The following is a 21,541-nucleotide window of genomic DNA, read 5'->3' on the forward strand; positions in this document are numbered from 1 at the left end:
GATAGCAAAAGAAATGTCTTATCTTGTTGTATTTATGTCTTTGGCTATTTTGTTAAATTTAAAAAAAATAAAGCACTAATAAACATGTGCTTCTTTGATTTCATAAACAAAAGATTAAACCAACTTCTTCTTTTTCAATGGATTTCCAGCGACCCCAAATATTTTCTACTTTCTGCGAGAAATTGTGCATTTAATGGAATGATGTGGAAACATTCAAATTGAAAATGTAACGAATTTTCATTCATGTTTTCCAAAATATTCAATATGAAAAATTCAAATGTGAAAAATTATTAGTTTTTTTGAATTCAAATAATTTATAGACATTTCCTTATTTTGTTTACATATACCTTTGACAGTAACATTACAAACAAATCAAATTTCTATGTGGTTGTTGTTGAGTTGTATTTGTTGTAGTATTTACTTTACCTTTTATTTGTTCTAGCATGAGTCAGAGGATAGAAATAACAACAATGAGCTCTTTTGAAGAGTGTTGTCACATTTACCTCCTGAAGTGGATATAACTCTTGGTATTTTGGAATCTCAATGGGTAGAAACATATTAGTAAAAAGTGACTATCATCAGTTAAGATATTATTCTCCTCCAAGGAATTATATTTAATGTAGAGAAAGAGCTTAGTAGTTACTATTTGTTCATATTTACTTCAATACAGTGGTGGTCGAGGGTAAAAAAAGTTCAACCCGACCGAACTTAACGCCGTTCTTACTTGTTTTTGTTTGTAACATATTCAGAGTTTTTAACAGAGCTATGAAAGAGTTTTATAATTCAATCACGGGTTTTATAAAACCCCGGTGTTCATGTATAACCAGCTCGTTGCTACTTTGCCCCCACCAAAATTAAGTGGAAGCGATTCCATGTGAAGCTTCTCAGCTTCTTTTCCATATGTTGTAATATAGAATGAATATAATTTCTTTATCACATTTGATAGGTTGTTTATATTTAAATTAAATTAAAACAAGTAAAAAAGTATCAGTCTGCTTTGCCGACAGAGATATACCCTCAGCCTGTGTATATTGAAACAATTTTTTCCCAAAAAACGTATGTATTTAGGGGGTTTTAAAAATTTTGGACGTTTGAACCGACAAAAATCTTGATTAGGATTAAAGATTAAAAGTTTTGCGGAGGAGATACTGAAAGGAATGGATCGACATTGACCGTTATGGAAGTGAATCTCCAGCCACAACATATGGTGCCATAGGGGGTTTTTACACTCTTTGGGCTGTTTGCTCAAGAAGTATGGACTTGCCCCTAAAAAACGTTTACCATCGCAATTGAGGCAGCGAATGCAAGTTGCTTCAACAAAAATCAAAGCGATTCGATATTAGGTCTTAAAGTGAACTTATCCGAAATTTTGTGTGAGAGGTACCGGATGGAGTGGACAAATATAGTCCATATTTGAACCTGATCTATATCTGGCAGATATATTAGGATGTGTAAAGTACAGATCAATTCGGCCACTCCCTTCAAGAGTTACCATACGAATAATTTTTCCGAAAAAATTTTAACTTTTGTGGGGAAGGTACCTGAAGGAGTGGACCGATATGGCTTATCTTCAAACTTAAACTATGTTTGGACAAAATATTACTAAGGCCATATTTTGGACCGAATCGGCAGATCCGTTCGAGAGTTATCATGCACTCCAACCACCTCACACGGTGTCATAGGGATTTTTTGCTACTTTTATGCTATTTTTTTAAGGAAGTATGGACTTGCCCATGATGAAACTTGCACCGTCGTATGGAGAGCAGTGAATACAAGTTGCTAAACCAAATATCAAAGCGATTCGAGAGATGGTCCTAAACTGAACTTGTCCGAAATTTTGTGTGGGGGGTACCCGAAGAAGTGGACCAATTGAGACCATATTGGAACCTCATATTAATCTGGTAGAAAGTTTACGCTATACAAAGTATGGACCAAATCTGTCACTCCCTTCAAGAGTTATCGTGCGCACAAACTTTCCGAACATTTTCGGACTTTTGTGGGGGAGGTACCGGAAGGAGTGGACCGATGTAGCTCATCTTCGAACTTAAACTAAGTTCGAAAGCCAAATATTACGAAAGCCAAAATTTGAACCAAATCGGTTCATCCGTTCGAGAGTTATCGTGCGCTCCAGCCAGCAGGACAGACAGACAGACCGACAGACAGACGGACGGACATGGCTAGATCGACTCCAAATTGTCTGAAACACATTTCGTTTAAACATACTTGGGGTCTAAAACCATTATTTCGATGAGGCACATTTTCATCGTATCGAAGTGTATATACCCTCCTTAGCCTAAAGGCTGAGGGTATAAATAAACTAAGTCTGAGAGGGAGAGATATTGACCCACACAGGGTCACTAATGGTCACAATAGAATTTTGGTCATTTTAATTCTATTAGGTATTTTTTGAAATTCTTCTGCAGCAGAATACAGAATAGAATGCAGAATACAATGGCATTCTCTATTGCTAATTTCCCAAAGACGACTACTATTGTTGCTTTTTAGAATACGACATGGTACATTCTGATTTTTGTTACGTGTAATGACTGAAACAAACATTGCACAATTTACTGAATTATCAACCTCTTATAATGATAAGCTAACATTTCTTGATGATTAAAAAAGAAATATAAAAAATGCTTATTTCTAAAAATGACCGTCCGGCCCAGGATGTTAGAACAGGATAAAAAAAAAAAAACTAATGAAATAAAACCAGTAGCTATGCCCGCTTTTTGTCAGAATTACTCGCTAACCTAATAATACATGCATACTTATGTATGTTTTTGGTGATTTACATAGTGTTCTGTCATCGATACCAAATAAAATATGCAGTTTCACAGTACTTTGTATTTAAAACTCTTTTTCACACATAGATCACCTGAAAAGATGCATGCAATTCGTGACCTAGTCACACATAAATCCATTCGCTAAACGGCATTTAGCATCGCTTTGAAGACAAATAAGTGTGCAAAGTGATTTTAATGAAGCTTTGGGAAAATCTCATTCGATTACATCGATTGAGCGAACCTTTATTGGTTCACTATTTTAGTTGTTTTCTTCAATCACATAGCAGACACACGACTTTGGAGCAAGATAACGAGTTGGAAATGTAAAGCAAGGATATTACAGATAGATAGATAGATGTGTTCACTATTTTTTATTAGATTAGACAGAAAATCTGGAGTCGATTGAGACACGTCCGTCCGTCTGTCTGGCTGGCTGGTGCGCACGATAACTCTCGAACGTATCAACCGATTCTAACCAAATTTTTGCTATGGTAATATTTGATTCCAATTTGTTCTATTTTAGAGGATCTTCAAAATGTATTTAGGTTTTTCCTGAGGAAATTTTTGGAACGACCCTAATATTCAATATTTTCTTTGACAATAAATTTTCAATAACAACAATGTTGTTTTTGTAAATTTGTTAGTTGTTGTAATTCATATAAATTTATAAAATTCATTTAAATTATATAAATTTGTCTTGATTTGTACAAATGTTTGGGTTATCGTACAGACAGACCTATTATTTGAATTTCTTAAATCATAGTAGTACATTTTAGCAAGTCCAATTATACAATTTTATTTACTGTAGTTCTCAGTTTCTTGATGAGAGAGGTTGTTGAGGAATAAAGAGGTTAGCATTAGTTTCCCGACTCGCAGCAACAAACTTAGAACAGCCTAATGTAAATCACTGTACTAAACTAATATCGAGAAATAATTTTCTAGTTTATCGTTGTCATTGAACCTTTTTTCCTTCGAAGTTCATATCGGAATTTACAAAAAAAAATTATTGTGTTTTACTGCCAAAATTTACGAAAATGAAAAGCGGTGCGAAAACTAAAACCCAAATGAAAGCGATTACCGAACGTGAGGAATCTCTTATTAAGGATTTCTTACGTAATAAAGATGTAGCTCCATGGTTTCGTGGGACATCTATTTTTCATTTAAGAGGTGCAAATCAGCTCTTTAATGCAATTCGCGATGATGCCGAACAGAGGACATCACATCGCGTAAAAGCGTGTTTGAATTTAATTGGTTTAGAACCCATACCATCGTCAAAAGACCTTAAATTTCTGATGACCTTAAGTCGAGGCAATGACTTGGCATTTCTTTGGTTTCTTAGGGAAATGCATTATAAAAACAGCGATCCCAAGGTGTTTAATCTGAATGAACAGCTTATTTGTTCGGCTATATGTCATTTGGACATGATTTCAACACTTAGAGAATTGGACAAAATTCTACCGAAAGGCGGTACCAGTATTGACCACCCAAACGCAAAGAACGAAGATTGCAGAAATGAAGAAGAAACCCGATTGGAGGGCAAAACTAAAAGCTCGGATAAAAAATATGTTTTGCCATATTTCGAGAAACTAACCAAACCACATTCCTATGGCAAACCCCTAACAATAGACATACCTAATTTTAAAGTTCAATTCAGAACATACGCCAGTTATGCTGATCCCAACCACACTGTATGCAATGAGAGTAATCGATGGTTTGCCGGTTATGATTTTAATCCCGGGAGGAGGGTGGCTTATCAGGTGATTCAGAATGCAATTGCTAATATATTCGAAAATTTCCAAGCAGTCAAGCTCAGCCATAAATCTGTAGATGTTCTGTGCGCCTATCATAAGGCCATCAAGAACATTGAAGACGGGTATAAAAATGAGTTAAGAGTTCAACTCAGGGATAAATGTTTGAAAAAGTTCTTTGGAAATAAAAGGGAAATGGTCCAGGTAGGAGAATATGTTTATTGTCATCTAAAAACGAAGTGATTTTAAAACGACTTGAAATATTTTTGTAGAAACGTAAGGGTCTTGTCAAACTATCCCTACACAGGGCAATTGAAGCGCAGCTGTGTAAAATTCGAAAGCAAACCATGGCAGATAGAAGACAATTTTTCCTGAAAACTATTACAAGTGAGTGTAATGTGGTCGATGTTAATGTGGGCGGTGAATTCGATGGATGCTGTAAAAAGTCAATCGTAGCAGATGGAACGCAAATGAATGAAGCCACGAAATCTTCAGTTACGGAAAATCTTAAACAAACAAATTTAGGAGACAACCAAATAAATTTGCTTCTGAATGGAAAATCGCCATCACAGATCTCCCTTTTTGCAGCCAAATATATTAAAAATTATGACTTTGGCCACGTTGGTGAAACTCCCAAGACATCGAAAACATTTTTCCACGGTCCCGCTAAACATACCCCCTTCATGTTTGATTACAAGAAAATATTTCAAAGTAAAATAAAGCCGCAGAATGAAGATTGGTGTACACAAGCATTCCTCCATGCACTGGATAAAGATATAGCTACGCTAAACGAACTACAAGGTGCTGCCTCAAAATTGGAAGTTGCCGCCAAGGAATGTGCTTCAAATATTTGGCTCAAGAAGCTACAAAAGTACCAAGGCGAATTTGATGACTCCGAAAAAATGTTGCTGTCGTCGTGGCCATTGAAACAATATCCACCTGATGGTAAATATGATACCGAGGACAGAACTCTCATGGATAAAATGCTTGCCGATGCATTTGACTATATGCGCAAAAATCCAAAATTTGTTTTGGTTCAGCTTCCCGAAGCACATAAACTTCCAATGCTGAGAGAGTGGATAGCTCGGCGCTTTGGAAAAGTGTACACACCTAAAGATCGTTACGATTCGTACAGCTATTCCTTGAAAGTTTTCCATGCATTGGACCGAATGTCATTCGATTTCCCCACGCCCACAGCTTCACAAATTGGAAAAAATCACTTTGTCTCCTACAATTGTAAAAAGTATTTGGGAATGAAGGTAACGTACATACGTTCAGTAATGCAATTTATGATACTGGAGAATTATTTAATGAACCCTGTACTTTTTTTAGGTCGATGCTATTAAAAGGCGTTTTTATCGACGTTTAGACACCGCTATAATGAAACAAAGTCGGACATATTGGTTTGCAATGCGCGGCTATTTGTGTTCTGGCCCAGGTCCGCCACGGCAGACATTCTTTGCATATATGCCATCACGTCTTAGAGATGTACAACGATTCCGCCTATGGAGATGCTCGGAACATCGGCCTGATAAGGCAGCATGGGATAAAAGAAGAAATATCCAAAGAAGCTTGAAATCAGATCTTTAAATCCACACGAGTATAAAAATATATAGTTCTTTGTACGCATAATACGAAATAAAAAATATATGCATGTATATGCATTTTGAATTCAATTTTTGTAATTTAATTCAAAATAATGCTTGTTATACATTTTCTTTATACAGTTGAACTTTTCTATAAAGAACTTCCCTATAACGAAATTTTCTCTATAACGAAGAAAAATTTAAAACACAGCTTTTTTCAGCCTATTTTCACCTATTTTCGCCTCTCTATAACGAATTTCCCTATAACGAATATTCCTCTATAACGAAGTTTTTTTGAGGCACAAGTTGAATTTCTCAAACGTGTTTTGTCAAACGTGTTTTTCATATACGTTTACACAATAAATAAAAATCAAACTCATTCATCAGCGCTCTTTTTTTATTGAAGTGCATTTCATTTTTGCATTGCGGACACAATGCACAGTGGATCATGAGGAAAAATATCAGTTAAAAATATTTGCTGTGGTGATCGAACGCGGACTATGATAAAATTATGGGGATCACCACATTTATCAATTGTTTTTATTTAGATTCGAAGATTGATGAATCGTACAATATGTTCTGAATTGCCATTACATTCCCAGTTACAGAAATAGTTCAAAATGTTAACGACTTTTTGGAGTCACGAAACAAAGTTCCCATCATATTTTTTCTCCCATTGCTCATTGTGAAGACTTTTTTGATAAGGCAATGTGGAAAATCAAAAACAAATGAAATTTACTTCTTATTTAACTCCTAAATAAAAATTCAATATTTGTTTATTCGTATACACACGTTTGCTTTCTTATTACTCATGTACGTAGGTCAAATTAACCATTTTACCTTGGTTTCTCTATAACGTAGTATTTCTTCGGTTCCCAATTGCTACATTATAGAGAAGTTCGACTGTATTTTATTTTGAAGCGGAGAATGAGAACAGTCGTTACTGTTGTTCGACTGACTTCTTTTCTGCCTACCTCTTGTGGTGTCGGCCCTCGTTATCTTTATTTTATTTATTAAAGTCACGAACATTACCGAATAACTTATGGTGCATGGACTGAGAGAATTTTATGTGCATTTAATCAGTTTATGTTGAAAATAACAATCGAAATTACGATCAAAACAATCAATTCAATTGTATGTATGTATGTATACATTGTAAAACGCGAAGAACAAAAAAGTAGGCCATAAACAGATTTGCCTTTTGACGTTTGAGGCATACGATAAGCGCAGTTGAATACGGAAGATGTTCAAACCTGTACATTAAAATACTAAAATTCAAAAAAGTTATCCTTCCTTTTTCCAAATCATACAACCGTTAAAGTTTGTATTATCGGTGATTATAATTAATTATTAATAAACATTTATAATCTCTTAAGCTTCACATTAAATGCTTAATCTCAAGTGTTTTTTATTAAATATATAAGAAAGTTATTCTGAATACTGTTATTCTATTATCCGTTCCCGCCGACCATTAGTCCCGGTCCACACTAAGAGTAATTTCACTGAAATTTTTACATGAAAGTAGAAGAAAATGTAAAATAAGACGGACTGTGTGTTTCATTGCAACACAGCTAAATTGACGAACATATGAAACCATGTTCGTCTGTTCTTGAAATTATGTGTTTTTACAAAAAAAAAAAAAAAAAAAAAAAAAAAACAAGTAAAAAAGTATCAGTCGGCTTTGCCGACAGAGATATACCCTCAGTCGGTGTATATTGAAGTGGATCTCCAGCCACTACATATGGTGGCATAGGGGGTTTTCCACCCTTCGGGCTGTTTGCTCAAGAAGAATGGACTTGCCCCTGAAAAAAACGTTTACCATGGTAAGTGAGGCAGCGAATGCAAGTTGCTTAAAGTGAACTTATCCGGAATTTTGTGTGGGAGGTACCGCATGGAGAGGACAGATATAGTCCATATTTGAACCCTATCTATATCTAGTAAATATATTAAGATGTGTAAAGTATGGACCAATTCGGCCACTCCCTTCAAGAGTTACCGTACGAAGAAATTTTCCGAACATTTTTGAACTTTTGTGGGGGAGGTACCTGAAGGAGTGGACCGATATGGCTCATCTTTGAATTAAAACTATGTTTGGACAAAATATTACTTACTTACTTACTTAGCTGGCCCATTACAGAACATTTGTTCTATAGGCCGAACTAAGAAGAGATCTCCATTCCTCTCTATTTGTTGCTTTGCTCTCTGGAATACCGCGCCTTGTCATCTCATCATCCACTTGTTTGCGCCATCTATTCCTTGGCCTGCCAATTCTGCGTGCACCGCCATGTGGCATGTATTCATACGCCTTTTTAGTGGGTTCATCATCGCTCATTCTTTTGATATGGCCTAGCCAACGCAATCGCTGCATCTCGATACGTTTAACAATATTGATGTCGTTGTATAGCAGATACAGCTCGTGGTTCATGCGACGTCGATATTCACCGTCAACGCAGATTGGTCCGTAGATCTTTCGAAGAATTTTTCTCTCAAACACACCAAGCACTGCCATGTCTGCTTGCGCAAGTACCCAGGCTTCGGAGCCATACATCAGCACGGGTAGTATCAGTGTTTTGTAGAGCGTTATTTTTGTTTGACGAGATGTGGCTTTGTTTTTAAACTGCTTACTTAATCCAAAGTAGCATCTGTTGGCCAATACAATTCTTCTTTTTATTTCACAACTGATGTCGTTTGTTGTGTTGACGGAGGTGCCGAGGTAGACGAAGTCTTTTACTACCTCAATATTATAGGAACCAACTTCCACAGTCGGTCCGAGCTCAATGGACGCATTGCGCGTCGACACCATCAACTTGGTCTTCTCACCGTTTACCGCCAGACCCACTTTAGCAGATTCTCCTTCGACTTTTATAAAGGTATCAGTTACTTCTTTTACTGATCGACCCATGATGTCTATATCATCAGCATAAGCAAGTAACATGTGACTATTGGTGTAGATTGTGCCACTTCTTTTGACGTTTGCCTCTCGTATAACCTTTTCTAGCAGGATGTTGAAGAGGTCACACGAAAGGCTGTCTCCTTGTCTGAAACCTCTTTTGGTACCAAACTCTTCGGAGAGGTTCTTTCCTATTTTAACTGAGGACCTCGTGTCAGTTAAAGTCATTTTACAAAGCCGAATGAGCTTTGCGGGAATACCAAATTCAGACATGGCTTGGAATACCTTTGAGCGCAGCGGACTGTCGAAGGCTGCTTTATAATCGACAAAAAGGTGGTAGGTGTCGATCTGCATCTCTTGGGTCTTCTCCAGGATTTGCCGCAGGGTAAATATCTGGTCAATGGTGGACTTGCCAGGTCTAAAGCCGCATTGGTATGGTCCAATAATCTCGTTGACCATTGGCTTTAGTCGTTCGCACAATATCCCTGACACGATCTTGTAGGCAATAGGGAGTAGACTTATGCCCCTATAGTTAGAGCATACAGTCTTATCTCCCTTCTTGTGGACGGGGCACAGGATACTCAGGTTCCAATCGTCGGGTACTCGTTCTTCCTGCCAGATGGTGCTAACTAGCTGATGAATACACCTTATCAGCGTGTCGCCTCCGGTTTTGAACAGCTCGGCTGGTAAGCCATCGGCCCCTGCTGCCTTATTATTCTTCAGCCGATTTATTGCTGTCTTTACCTCATCTTGGCTGGGCGGTATACATTCAATACCATCTTCTGGGATTGGGACTGTGGTATCTTCGTCGTCTTCGCTGCTATTGGATACCAACAGATTTGAAAAATGTTCTTTCCATATCCTGAGTACACTATCTGTATCAGTTACCAAATTACCTTGCTGGTCTCTACAGGAGGATGTGCCTGTACCAAAGCCATCAGTTTGATGCTTGACTCTTTGGTAGAATTTTCGGACTTCATTCTGGCTCCTGTACATCTCGATTTTTTCACACTCCCGCTTTTCCATCTCTCTCTTTTTCCTGCGGAAAAGACGTTTCTCCTCTCTCCTTTTCTCCCTGTATCTCTCTCGTGCGCTACGCGTTGCTACGGATTGTAAAGTAGCCTTATATGCCGCATTTTTCTCTTCGGTGGCAGCACGACACTCCTCATCATACCATGGATTCCTTGGTGGAGGTCTCTGGTATCCAAGTATGGATTTTGCGGCTGTTTGCATGGAGTGGGCAATGCTTTGCCATTGCGCTGATATGTTATCGGGATGAGGAGGGCTTTGATTAAGCAATTGGGCTAGTTGAGTGGAATATGCTGTGGCTATCTGTTGTGATTGCAGCTTACCGATGTCTAACTTTCGTGTTGTGTCTGTTCGTACTTTGTTTGCTACGTTTAAGCGGGTGCGTACCTTTGCTGCAACAAGGTAGTGGTCCGAATCAATGTTTGCGCCTCGGAACGATCGTACATCCAACACGCTCGATGAATGTCTTCCATCTATCACAACATGATCAATTTGGTTTCTTGTTTTCTGATCTGGAGACAGCCAGGTGCCCTTATGAATATCGAGATGATTAAATCTGGTACTGCTAACTACCATGTTTTTTGCAGCTGCAAAGTCTATCAGTCTCATACCATTGTCAGATGTTTCACTGTGGAGACTGAATTTCCCGACTGTTGGGCCAAAGATATTCTCCTTTCCAATTTTGGCATTAAAATCGCCTAGAATGATTTTAATGTCATGGGCAGGGCAACGGTCATATGTTTCTTCTAAGCGCTCGTAAAATATATCTTTGGTCTGTTCATCCTTTTCTTCAGTGGGAGCATGAGCGCAAATAAAGCTGATGTTGAAGAATTTAGCTTTTATTCGAATTGCAGCAAGTCTTTCATTCACTGGAGTGAAGCTGGATACAAGATGTTTTAGTCTCCGACTAACTACGAATCCACAACCAAACTCATGCTTTACGTCATGGCAGCTATAATACAGTGCGTCACCTTTAGGTGTTGTTGTGACGCCTTTCCCAATCCATCGTATTTCCTGTATGGCAGTAATATCGGTCTTGTACTTTTCAAGTACGTCTGCCAATGCGAAGACTGCACCTTCTCTATAAAGAGTGCGAACATTCCAGGTGCAGATTCGCAGATCATGGTCCTTAAAACGTTTGCGGGGTTCGTCAACTTTAGAGGGGTTTGTTTTTCTTTTCTTTCGTTTTTTCATAGTAGGCTGTTTTTTCTAGGGGAGGGTTACTAACCCGACGCCCAAACCCAAGTTTTTAACGTTCTTATGGGTGAACGCGCGGCACATGTTAGCTCACTACCTTTAACGGGTGTTAAAGGCAGTTCCCCAGGTGACACCACGGGGAGGTCAGTGTCCACTTGGGATGAAAGAGGGACCAAGATAAATCCTGGGCTTTGCCATGTTAAAACCGGTCAGGACCGTTCCTTGGTATCTTCCATCCCCTACGTCACCCTGGACAAAATATTACTAAGGCCAAATTTTTGACCGAATCGGTAGATCCGTTCGAGAGTTATCTTGCACTCCAACCACCTCACACGGTGTCATAGGGGGGTTTTCAGGCTATTTTCTCAGGAAGTATGTACTTGCCCCTGCTGAAACTTATACCGTCGTATGGGGGGCAGTGAATAAAAGTTCCTAAAACAAAAATCAAAGCGATTCGAGAGATGGCCCTAAACTGAACTTTTCCGAAATTTTGTGTGGGAGGTACCCGAAGGAGTGGACCGATTGAGTCTATATTGGAACCTCATCTAAGTCTGGTCGACGTTTCACGATTTGCAAAGTATGGACCAAATCGGTTACTCCCTTCAAGAGTTATCGTGCGCACAAATTTTCCGAACATTTTCGAACTTTTGTGGGGGAGGTACCGGAAGGAGTGGACCGATATAGCCTATCTTCGAACTTAAACTAAGTTTGGGCAAAATATTACGAAAGCCAAAAATTGAACTGAATCGGTTCATCCGTTCGAGAGTTATCGTGCGCTCCAGCCAGCAGGACAGACAGACAGACGGACGGACATGGCTAGATCGACTCCAAATTGTCTGAAACACATTTCGTCCAAACATACTTGGGGTCTAAAACCATTATTTCGATGAGGCACATTTTCATCGTATCAAAGTGTATATACCCTCCTTAGCCTAAAGGCTGAGGGTATAAAAATGCAAAATTTCAGTGAAATAACTCTAGTGTGATTCGGAACTTACGGATAATAGAGCCCCGACTGTACTGTCGAAATCATCCAGTTACATTTAGTAAAAAGTAAGAAATTGGAAAATATCGTGTAAAACTGACACAACCAATGACTATTTGTAATAAAGGGACAATTGCAATGCATCGTACATATCGAGGAAAATACCCGTTGGGGACCAAAGATCGGAAGTCTCCTAAGAAACCAGACATTACGCTTGCAAAAGTCTAGTTAATGGTAATTAAAAAGAGAGTATACGTTTGGTGTTTATTATAGTAAATTAAAATAAAACAACAAAATATGTATGTACAGTGGTGGCCAATACATTTGCAACAAAATTTCACGTTTTAGAAAAATGTCTCTAAAATATTTTTTTTAAAGTGAATTTAGATATTTTTTGCAATTATTTATATTCTCTGTTCCAGAACTGCAAGAATCTACTAATTTTTACTATTTTCCCAATAACATAAACGAAAAAATGTTATCGTAGTAAAAAAATAGTAGCTTCTGGTGTGAAGGTCCATGAAAAATATTCTTTAAAAAATCTACGTGGTGTGAAGGTCCATGAAAAAATATTCTTTAAAAAATCCACGTGGTGTGAAGGGCCATGAACAAATATTCTTTGAAAAATCCACGTGGTGTGAAGGTCCATGAAAAACTATTCTTTAAAAAGTCACGTGTCTGATGGTCCATGAGAAAATATTCTTTAAAAAATTAATGTGGTCTAATGGTCCCTGAAAAAATATTCTTTAAAAAATCCACGTGGCCTGATGATCCATGAAAAAATATTCTTTAAAAAATCCACGAGGTCTGATGGTCCATGAAAAAATATTCTTTAAAAAATCCACGTGGCCTGATGATCCATGAAAAAATATTCTTTAAAAAATCCACGAGGTCTGATGGAAAAATATTCTTTAAAAAATCCACGTGGTCTGAACGTCCATAAAAAAATTGTCTTTAAAAAATCCACGTCGTCGTATGGTCCATGAAAAAAATATTCTTTAAAAAATCCATCGTAGTACAAATTAGTACTTTCTTGCAGGTTCTGGAACAGAGTAATAGTTTCATGCTTCAAAAATAAGAAAATGAAACATTTTGACCCGATATACAACAAAATGTCTGTTCCAGAACCTGCAAGAAAGTACTAATTTTTACTACGATAACATTTGTCCCTTTATGATATCGGAAAAAATAGTAAAAATTAGTATAATCTTGCAGTTCTGGAACATACCATAAAATTATGAAAAATTTTGGAAATACTTAACTCGCCTTAAAATTTAATGGTCAAAACAAATGCAACTGAACCAAATCGCATTCAAAAATCTTCAATATTTTGTAAAATATAATTTGTTATATGATTCAAATAATTTGCTTTCGTTTTTGGGAAGTCTAAAAGTGAGTAAAATCTTTAAACTGATATCAGTCATACGTACTTCACCGGTGGGGTGGCGAGTCATAGGGGAGATGCGTGAACATGGGTACAAGAGTCAAAAACTTCGGAAATAATGGAAATTTCTTCACATTTCAGTTTTCGAGCGCAGTCTAGAGCGCAGTTATATTATTTATTAGCAAAATTTAGAAGTCTAGGTCTCGAAAAACATGTGAGCGTAGGGATTGGACCCTTGTCAGGATAAGTACTACTGATCTATTGACGTTATAACGGGCGGTATCATTGAAATTCTGGAGTCTATAAACTTCAAAAGTTTTAGAAAGCTCATCAGACGATAATTTACCACAAAAATTTGGTATATACACATTTCCGGGAAGGGCATTTCAACACATTTAGTGCTCGCCAAAGCCCATTAACATTATATTTAACTACCGTGTTTTATAGTATTCTGAGTGAATTTTTGAAAGTATTCTTGTTTCTTTGAACTAATGATAATGTTTTTGGCATATAAATACATTATAAACACATATTTTCATATAATTATGGGATATCCATAAGGTATTCTAGCGACCCCTTCATGTATTGAAAATTTGTATTTTATTGGGAAGCCCCTGCCCTTCCCGGAAATGTCTATATAATTAATGTGTGTGGTAATTTATCATCTGATGAGCTTTGTAAATCTTTTCAAGTTTATAGACTCCCGAATTTCCAATGATACCGCCCTTTATAACGTCAATAGGCCCGTGTTACTCGCTCTGATAAGGATCCAATCCCTACACTTATGTATATGTTTTTCAAGACCCAGACTTCTGACTTTTGCTAATAAATAATATAACTGCACTCTAGACTCTGAATTTTATTAAATCGAAAACTGAAATGTGAAGAAATTTCCATTCTTTCCGAAGTTTCTGACTCTTGCACCCATGTTCACGCATCTCCCCTATGACTCGCCACCCCACCGGTCAAGTACGTTTGAATGATATCAGTTTAAAAATTTTACTCACTTTTAGACTTCCCAAAAACAAAAGGAAATGATATGAATCATATAAAAAATAATATTTTACAAAATATTGAAGATTTCTGCATGCGATTTGGATCAGTTGCATATGTTTTGACCATTACATTTTAAGGCGTGTTGTGTATTTTAAAGTTTTTTCATAACTGTTTTTGTATATCGAGTCAAAACTTTTTATTTTCTTTTTTTTTTTGATGCTATAACTATAAACATTTGCGAAAAAGTACTTAATTTAACTTTCAAAACAATGTTTTAGAGACATTTTTCTAAAACGTGCAATTTTGTTGTTGCAAATGTATTTATTGGCCACCACTGTATTATGTATGTATTATATGATATAATTTATATCTGTACTGTATGTATAGGTAAAAAAGTTGAATTTTAATGTATGCACTCACTATTTTATTACGGGACCTGATGATAACCATTGAGAAGATTATCGCAGGTACGGCTTATGAGCGAACGATTCAATCTACCTTCTTTGATTGAGTTTCATCTGCGTGTTACGAGGAAACTCTGCCAAACGAAGAAGGAAAGCAATCATACAGAAATGCAAAGCTTGAAAGAGAATAAACTGTGGAAGAAAACAACGCTAATTGAACGAGATCAAACACCATCTTCGACACCGCTGAGCATTGAACCCGCGACTCTGAAGAATGCCACGACTAGTTTCAATCACCTGGCCCATTCAGCCTTACTCTCCATATTGTCAGTATTTTTTGTTCATATGAAATCATAATCAGTCATAGTCACACATCCATTCATATTATTCTAAAAATCCACCACTAACCGGGAATGGTACCCAGCTAACAATTTTTTCCGATTTTTTTCCGAATTCGGAACGAAACTCTGCACAAGTATGCGATTCTGATGTCGAATTCGTTCAGAAATCGGAACAAAATTGTGTGAAGGTGCCCACGAATTCGGAAAGTTTTATCGGAAATAAATCGGAAGGAATATTAGAGTTTCTTTCCGAATTCTGAACGAATTCGCAAAAAAACTCGAATGAAAAAAGGGAAATTTTAAGGGAATTTTCGATTATCTGCACAATTCCGGAAAAAACTCGGAAGGAACATTCGAAAATCGGAAAAAATTCGGAAGATTATCGGATGTTTGATCCGGTATTCGGAAAAAAATCGGAAGATTATCGGATGTTTGATCCGATATTCGGAAAAAATCGGAATATTTTCGAATGTTTTATCCGAAAATCGGAAGATTATCGGATATTTGATCCGATATTCGAAAAAAAAATCGGAATATTTTCGAATGTTTTATCCGAAAATCGGAAGGTTGTCGGATGTTTGATCCGATATTCGGAAAAAAATCGGAAGATTATCGGATATTTGATCCGATATTCGGAAAAAAATCGGAAGATTATCGGATATTTTATCCGATATTCGGAAAAAAATCGGAATATTTTCGAATGTTTTATCCGAAAATCGGAAAAAATCGGAAGATTATCGGATATTTGATCCGATATTCGGAAAAAAATCGGAATATTTTCGAATGTTTTATCCGAAAATCGGAAGATTGTCGGATGTTTGAACCGATATTCGGAAAAAAATCGGAAGATTATCGGATATTTGATCCGATATTCGGAAAAAAATCGGAAGATTATCGGATATTTTATCCGATATTCGGAAAAAATCGGAATATTTTCGAATGTTTTATCCGAAAATCGGAAAAAAATCGGAAGATTATCGGATATTTGATCCGATATTCGGAAAAAAATCGGAATATTTTCGAATGTTTTATCCGAAAATCGGAAAAAAATCGGAAGATTATCGGATATTTGATCCGATATTCGAAAAAAAAAATCGGAATATCTTCGAATGTTTTATCCGAAAATCGGAAGATTGTCGGATGTTTGATCCGATATTCGGAAAAAAATCGGAAGATTATCGGATATTTGATCCGATATTCGGAAAAAATCTGAATAAGTAATAAATGTTGTTTTTTAAATAATTGTTTTCATTTAATTTTTATAAAGAAAAACATAAGCATTTATTTCATTTTATTAAAAAAAAAAAAACTTAAACGTATTTCAACACTATTTTAATAAATTAACATTAATATATAACATTATATTTGAATTAACTATAATATTCATAAAAAATAAACATTTATTTCATTAAAACTTAAATTGCCATATGTACATTTAAAAAATAAATTTTAATTATAAGGAACACAACCATTCATTTCATTTTATTAAAAAACGTAAACTTATTTTTATACTTTTTGGGTGTTGTTTTCTTTGTCGTTGGTTGTCGTTTGGTCAGATTTTCGTTTATTTTTGAGCCGTTTATTTAGACGGTCTTTGGCCGAATTAAAAAAATGTTTTACATGGGTTTCTATTGTACTTCCTATAGTTCCCGGAATATGTTCTACTGCAGTATCTAATAAGGAAAATATAAATAATATACACTATAATAAAAATCGATAAGGACATACAAACCTTTCAGAAGTTTTATGAAACGCATATCTTTTACTGCTATATTATTGTACATACAATGCCATGAAAATGTCGTAATAACCTCATCTGTCTGAAATACCAGTTTTAAATTTTCGTATAAAAACTTCTTTATTTCATCATGGGGATGATTTTTTAAACGGCGTATCTGCAAAATATAAGAAAATGTAATATACAGTGACTGTAAAAAAAAAAAGAAAAAAAAATGATGCAACCTGAAATAAAAAATGTAAACGTTGGTAACCTGGAAACGAGTTAAGATTTTTTAACAATTCAAAAAACTATTTTGTAGGCCAAAGAGTTGTCTTTAAGATAGAATACAAAAATGTTCCGTTTACAGTACCGCTATACTAACATTTTAACGGAAAATAAAAAATGGCCCTTTTTAATGTTTCCAAGTTACCAGGTTTATTTCAGGTTGCATCATTTTTTGACAGTCAAACTTACCACACTTTTTTGTAGGTCCGGGTCTTCTTTTAATTTAGCGTCGAAGTTCAAAACATCTTCTGTGGAATGTAGTTTGTCAAGTGAAAACCAATTGTTTTTGTTTTCAACCTCTTTTAAAATTTTATCAATGCTATTTTTCAATTGAATAAATTCGGTTGTAAAATACGAAAACATTTTTGAATTTTCCTCATTCTGTTTAGAATACCGTTCTTTCGTAGTCCGCAATTCTTCTTCCATTTTATTGTTATTTTGTTCCAGTAGTGTCTTTAGTTTAGTGTTTTGTTCCAGTATAGTTTTATTTTGCTCCATTAATAAGGATAGTACCTCATAAATATTTATGTCAGTAGTTTCCATTCTATAAAAGAGGTGTAAAGACTGTCAGAAAATCCAATGAAAATTTTATATATTTACGTGTAATATGGGAAATTGAAATGTCAACTTTCTGTTTCGGTTTGAAAAATGCCTAGGGCTTTCCCTAAAGTTTGATCTAAAGTATGGAATAAAATAAGATTATTTATTTTGTTGCAAATTAACGTTATTTCACTATCGTTTTTTTTTTTAATTTTTCTAATTATATAAACAGAACCATTACACTCAATTAAATTATTTGGTTGGCTTATAGAATATTTCCCATTTTGAATTATTATATTTTTATAGAAATTGTAAACATGTCCTTAAAATTTAATGGTGAAAACAAATGCAACTGAACCAAATCGCATTCAAAAATCTTCAATATTTTGTAAAATATAATTTGCTTTCGTTTTTGGGAAGTCTAAAAGTGAGTAAAATCTTTAAACTGATATCAGTCATACGTACTTCACCGGTGGGTTGGCGAGTCATAGGGGAGATCCGTGAACATGAGTGCAAGAGTCAAAAACTTCGGAAATAATGTAAATTTCTTTACATTTCAGTTTTCGATTTAATTATATTATTTATTAGCAAAATTTAGAAGTCTGGGTCTCGAAAAACATGTGAGCGTAGGGATTGGACCCTTATCAGGGTGAGTACTACTGATCTATTGACGTTATAACGGGCGGTATCATTGGAAATTTGGTATATGGCGAAAAACAAAAATGTTTTACAATCGATGAATCCGAGTTTCACCCATTCAGAATTCGCGGAATGTTAGCATATTCTATATAGTATGATAAACATTCTTTAAAATGATGTGTTTAGGAGGGATCCCATAATATCGACCATTAAAATTAATTTACGTGGAAGCTGTGTTGGCATCAATGTAGAAAAATAGGTAAAAATGGGTTGAAGCCAACAAGTTTTTTTATGCTCCATTCCGATTTCTGGCTTAACCTTACATTTTATAGACATATGCCCAAAGAAAGACTCAAAGAATACTTCATGGGCAATATGAAACTGGTGTATCATTTTTCGATATATCCACTACATCCACCTAAAATTGATGCTAACATTTTGAAGCCGTAATTTCGGGGTTTTTTGAATTTTTTTAATAATCCGGACGCGCAACAAGATAATATTCCAAACTCATAATAGGATTATAAAACTCGTGATTTTACGTCGTATATGGCATATCTCATGAGGGTGCTCCTTACAGCATCCTAGTAATTGGAGTCTAAAATCCAATATTTGATGTGTGATTTTTTTTAAAAAACTTATTTTTAGCGTTTAAAATTTACAAGTGTCATTCAATTTCCTTTGTACCCCGCGTGAATTTAGTTTTTTTACGCGACGGATCTAATGAGCCCATCCGCGATCGAATCCATCCACTAAAACCTCGGATATAGATACCCTGAAAATAGGAAAATCAGCAAAAACTTATTTTGACAAATCCGCGTACCGAACCGCGATTTTCTTTAATTTTTTACGTAAATGGAATCCTTTATACGCGATTACAATATTTGCGAAAACGCGTGTCATAAATTACAGAGATTCGCGAGTAATATAGGATTTTTACCAAAAATAGAAAGTGGAGGCACATCCGCGGTTCTTGAAGAATCTGATTGAAATATGTGTAGATAAACATATTTTTGATGGGTGCTACTGAAACCGGATGCGCATCAAAATCGTATGCAAATTGCGCGATTTTTACCCACTTTAATGTTTTTTGCATTGTGTGATGAAACTGGCGGCACACTTTGACCGCAGAGTGAAACATCGAAGTATGCATAAATATTGAAAGAGATTGATTCGCTGTATCCAAAAACGGATGCGCATCAACTGATTTTAACTTATTCGCGAATAATAGGCTTTTTAATTTACACATTTTTTGAATGATTGTAATTTCAATATTACTCTTAATTTCCCATCCTTATAAGTTATCACAGTAAGCAAATAAGCTTTCACGATGGTAAACCATATTTCTTGATGAAGTTTTAGTAGTACACATTAATTATTGTATGGGATTTTAGCGAAATAGTTGGAGAACTCCCAAATATTTTTTTTAATTTTTCGAATCAAACCAACAAATATATTTGCAACAATATTTTTCAACAATAAGTTTTTCTCTTTTGTTGTTGCTATAATATGCAATTTATGTAACCAATCTCTATAAATTTGGTATCATATTTTTATACGCATTGTCTAGATTCCGCATATATTTTTTAATTTATTTTTAAGTGTTTGTACGGACTATGGGACAGGATAATTTGGATTTTCTTAAAATTTGTTGTACTATTTGTTGATTTTTCGCGAAAATAATAATAGATTTAATAACTATTTAAACATCTACGAATAGATATGGAATGCTGTTAACGATTTATGCATAAATTTTCTCATAACAACAAATAAGATATTTTTAAATATTTTTTCTTTATATGAGAATAAAAACCGCCATAACTTTTGCGCGCATCGTCCAATTTTGTGAACGCGAACAGATTTGAAACCAGAATTTTTTTCTTAACCTCTATGCCAAAAATTGTAGATGTGCTCGCAAACAAATTTTTTAATTTTTTTCAAATGGAATTGCAAAGGATTTTTGTTTTTCGCCATATACACATTTCCGGGAGTAGCACAGGCTTCCCAAAAAAAGAAAATGTTTCAACACATTTAGTGCTCGCCAAAGCCCATTAACATTCTATTTAACTACAGTGTTTTATAGAATTCTGAGTGAATTTTTGAAAGTATTCTTGTTTCTTTGAACTAAAGATAATGTTTTTGGCATATAAATCCATTATAAACACATATTTTCATATAATTATGGGATATCCATAAGGTATTCTAGCGACCCCTTCATGCATTGAAAATTTGTATTTTATTGGGAAGCCTCTGCCCTTCCCGGAAATGTCTATATAATTAATGTGTGTGGTAATTTATCATCTGATGAGCATTGTAAATCTTTTCAAGTTTATAGGCTCCCGACTTTCCAATGATACCGCCCGTTATAACGTCAATAGGCCCGTGTTACTCGCTCTGATAAGGATCCAATCCCTACACTTATGTATATGTTTTTCAAGACCCAGACTTCTGACTTTTGCTAATAAATAATATAACTGCACTCTAGACTCTGAATTTTATTAAATCGAAAACTGAAATGTGAAGAAATTTCCATTCTTTCCGAAGTTTCTGACTCTTGCACCCATGTTCAACGCATCTCCCCTATGACTCGCCACCCCACCGGTCAAGTATGTTTGAATGATATCAGTTTAAAAATTTTACTCACTTTTAGACTTCCCAAAAACAAAAGGAAATGATATGAATCATATAAAAAATAATATTTTACAAAATATTGAAGATTTTTGCATGCGATTTGGATCAGTTGCATATGTTTTGACCATTACATTTTAAGGCGTGTTGTGTATTTTAAAGTTTTTTTTCATAATTGTTTTTGTATATCGAGTCAAAACTTTTTATTTTCTTATTTTTGATGCATTTAACTATAAATATTTTCGAAAAAGTACTTAATTTCGCTTTCAAAACAATATTTTAGAGACATTTTTCTAAAACGTGCAATTTTGTTGTTGCAAATGTATTTATTGGCCACCACTGTATGCAAAGACATAAATACAACTAAGACTAGACAAAATGCA

General features: G+C 35.3%; 2 protein-coding genes across 2 annotated transcripts in view; one reads left to right on the plus strand and one right to left on the minus strand.

Annotated features, from left to right (window-relative positions):
• pcs (SH3 domain-binding protein parcas) overlaps positions 1-21,541 on the minus strand; it is a 549,277-nt gene that overhangs the window by 141,753 nt on the left and 385,983 nt on the right. The window lies entirely within an intron of this gene.
• LOC141386480 (uncharacterized) lies at positions 3,717-6,210 on the plus strand. Its single transcript, XM_073955044.1, has 3 exons — positions 3,717-4,738; positions 4,807-5,793; positions 5,867-6,210. The coding sequence occupies exons 1-3, from the start codon at positions 3,821-3,823 to the stop codon at positions 6,122-6,124; spliced, it is 2,163 nt and encodes a 720-aa protein (XP_073811145.1). The 5' UTR covers positions 3,717-3,820; the 3' UTR covers positions 6,125-6,210.

Source organism: Musca autumnalis, unplaced genomic scaffold, assembly GCF_047663935.1.
Source record: "Musca autumnalis isolate F117 unplaced genomic scaffold, ASM4766393v1 scaffold_5, whole genome shotgun sequence".
Classification (NCBI taxonomy): domain Eukaryota; kingdom Metazoa; phylum Arthropoda; class Insecta; order Diptera; family Muscidae; genus Musca; species Musca autumnalis.

Coding starts and splice junctions, on each gene's coding strand:
- LOC141386480 (XM_073955044.1), top strand. CDS start 3,821: ATGAAAAGCGGTGCGAAAACTAAAACCCAAATGAAAGCGATTACCGAA. Junction 4,739..4,806: donor ATAAAAGGGAAATGGTCCAG/GTAGGAGAATAT, acceptor ATATTTTTGTAG/AAACGTAAGGGTCTTGTCAA. Junction 5,794..5,866: donor AAAAGTATTTGGGAATGAAG/GTAACGTACATA, acceptor TACTTTTTTTAG/GTCGATGCTATTAAAAGGCG.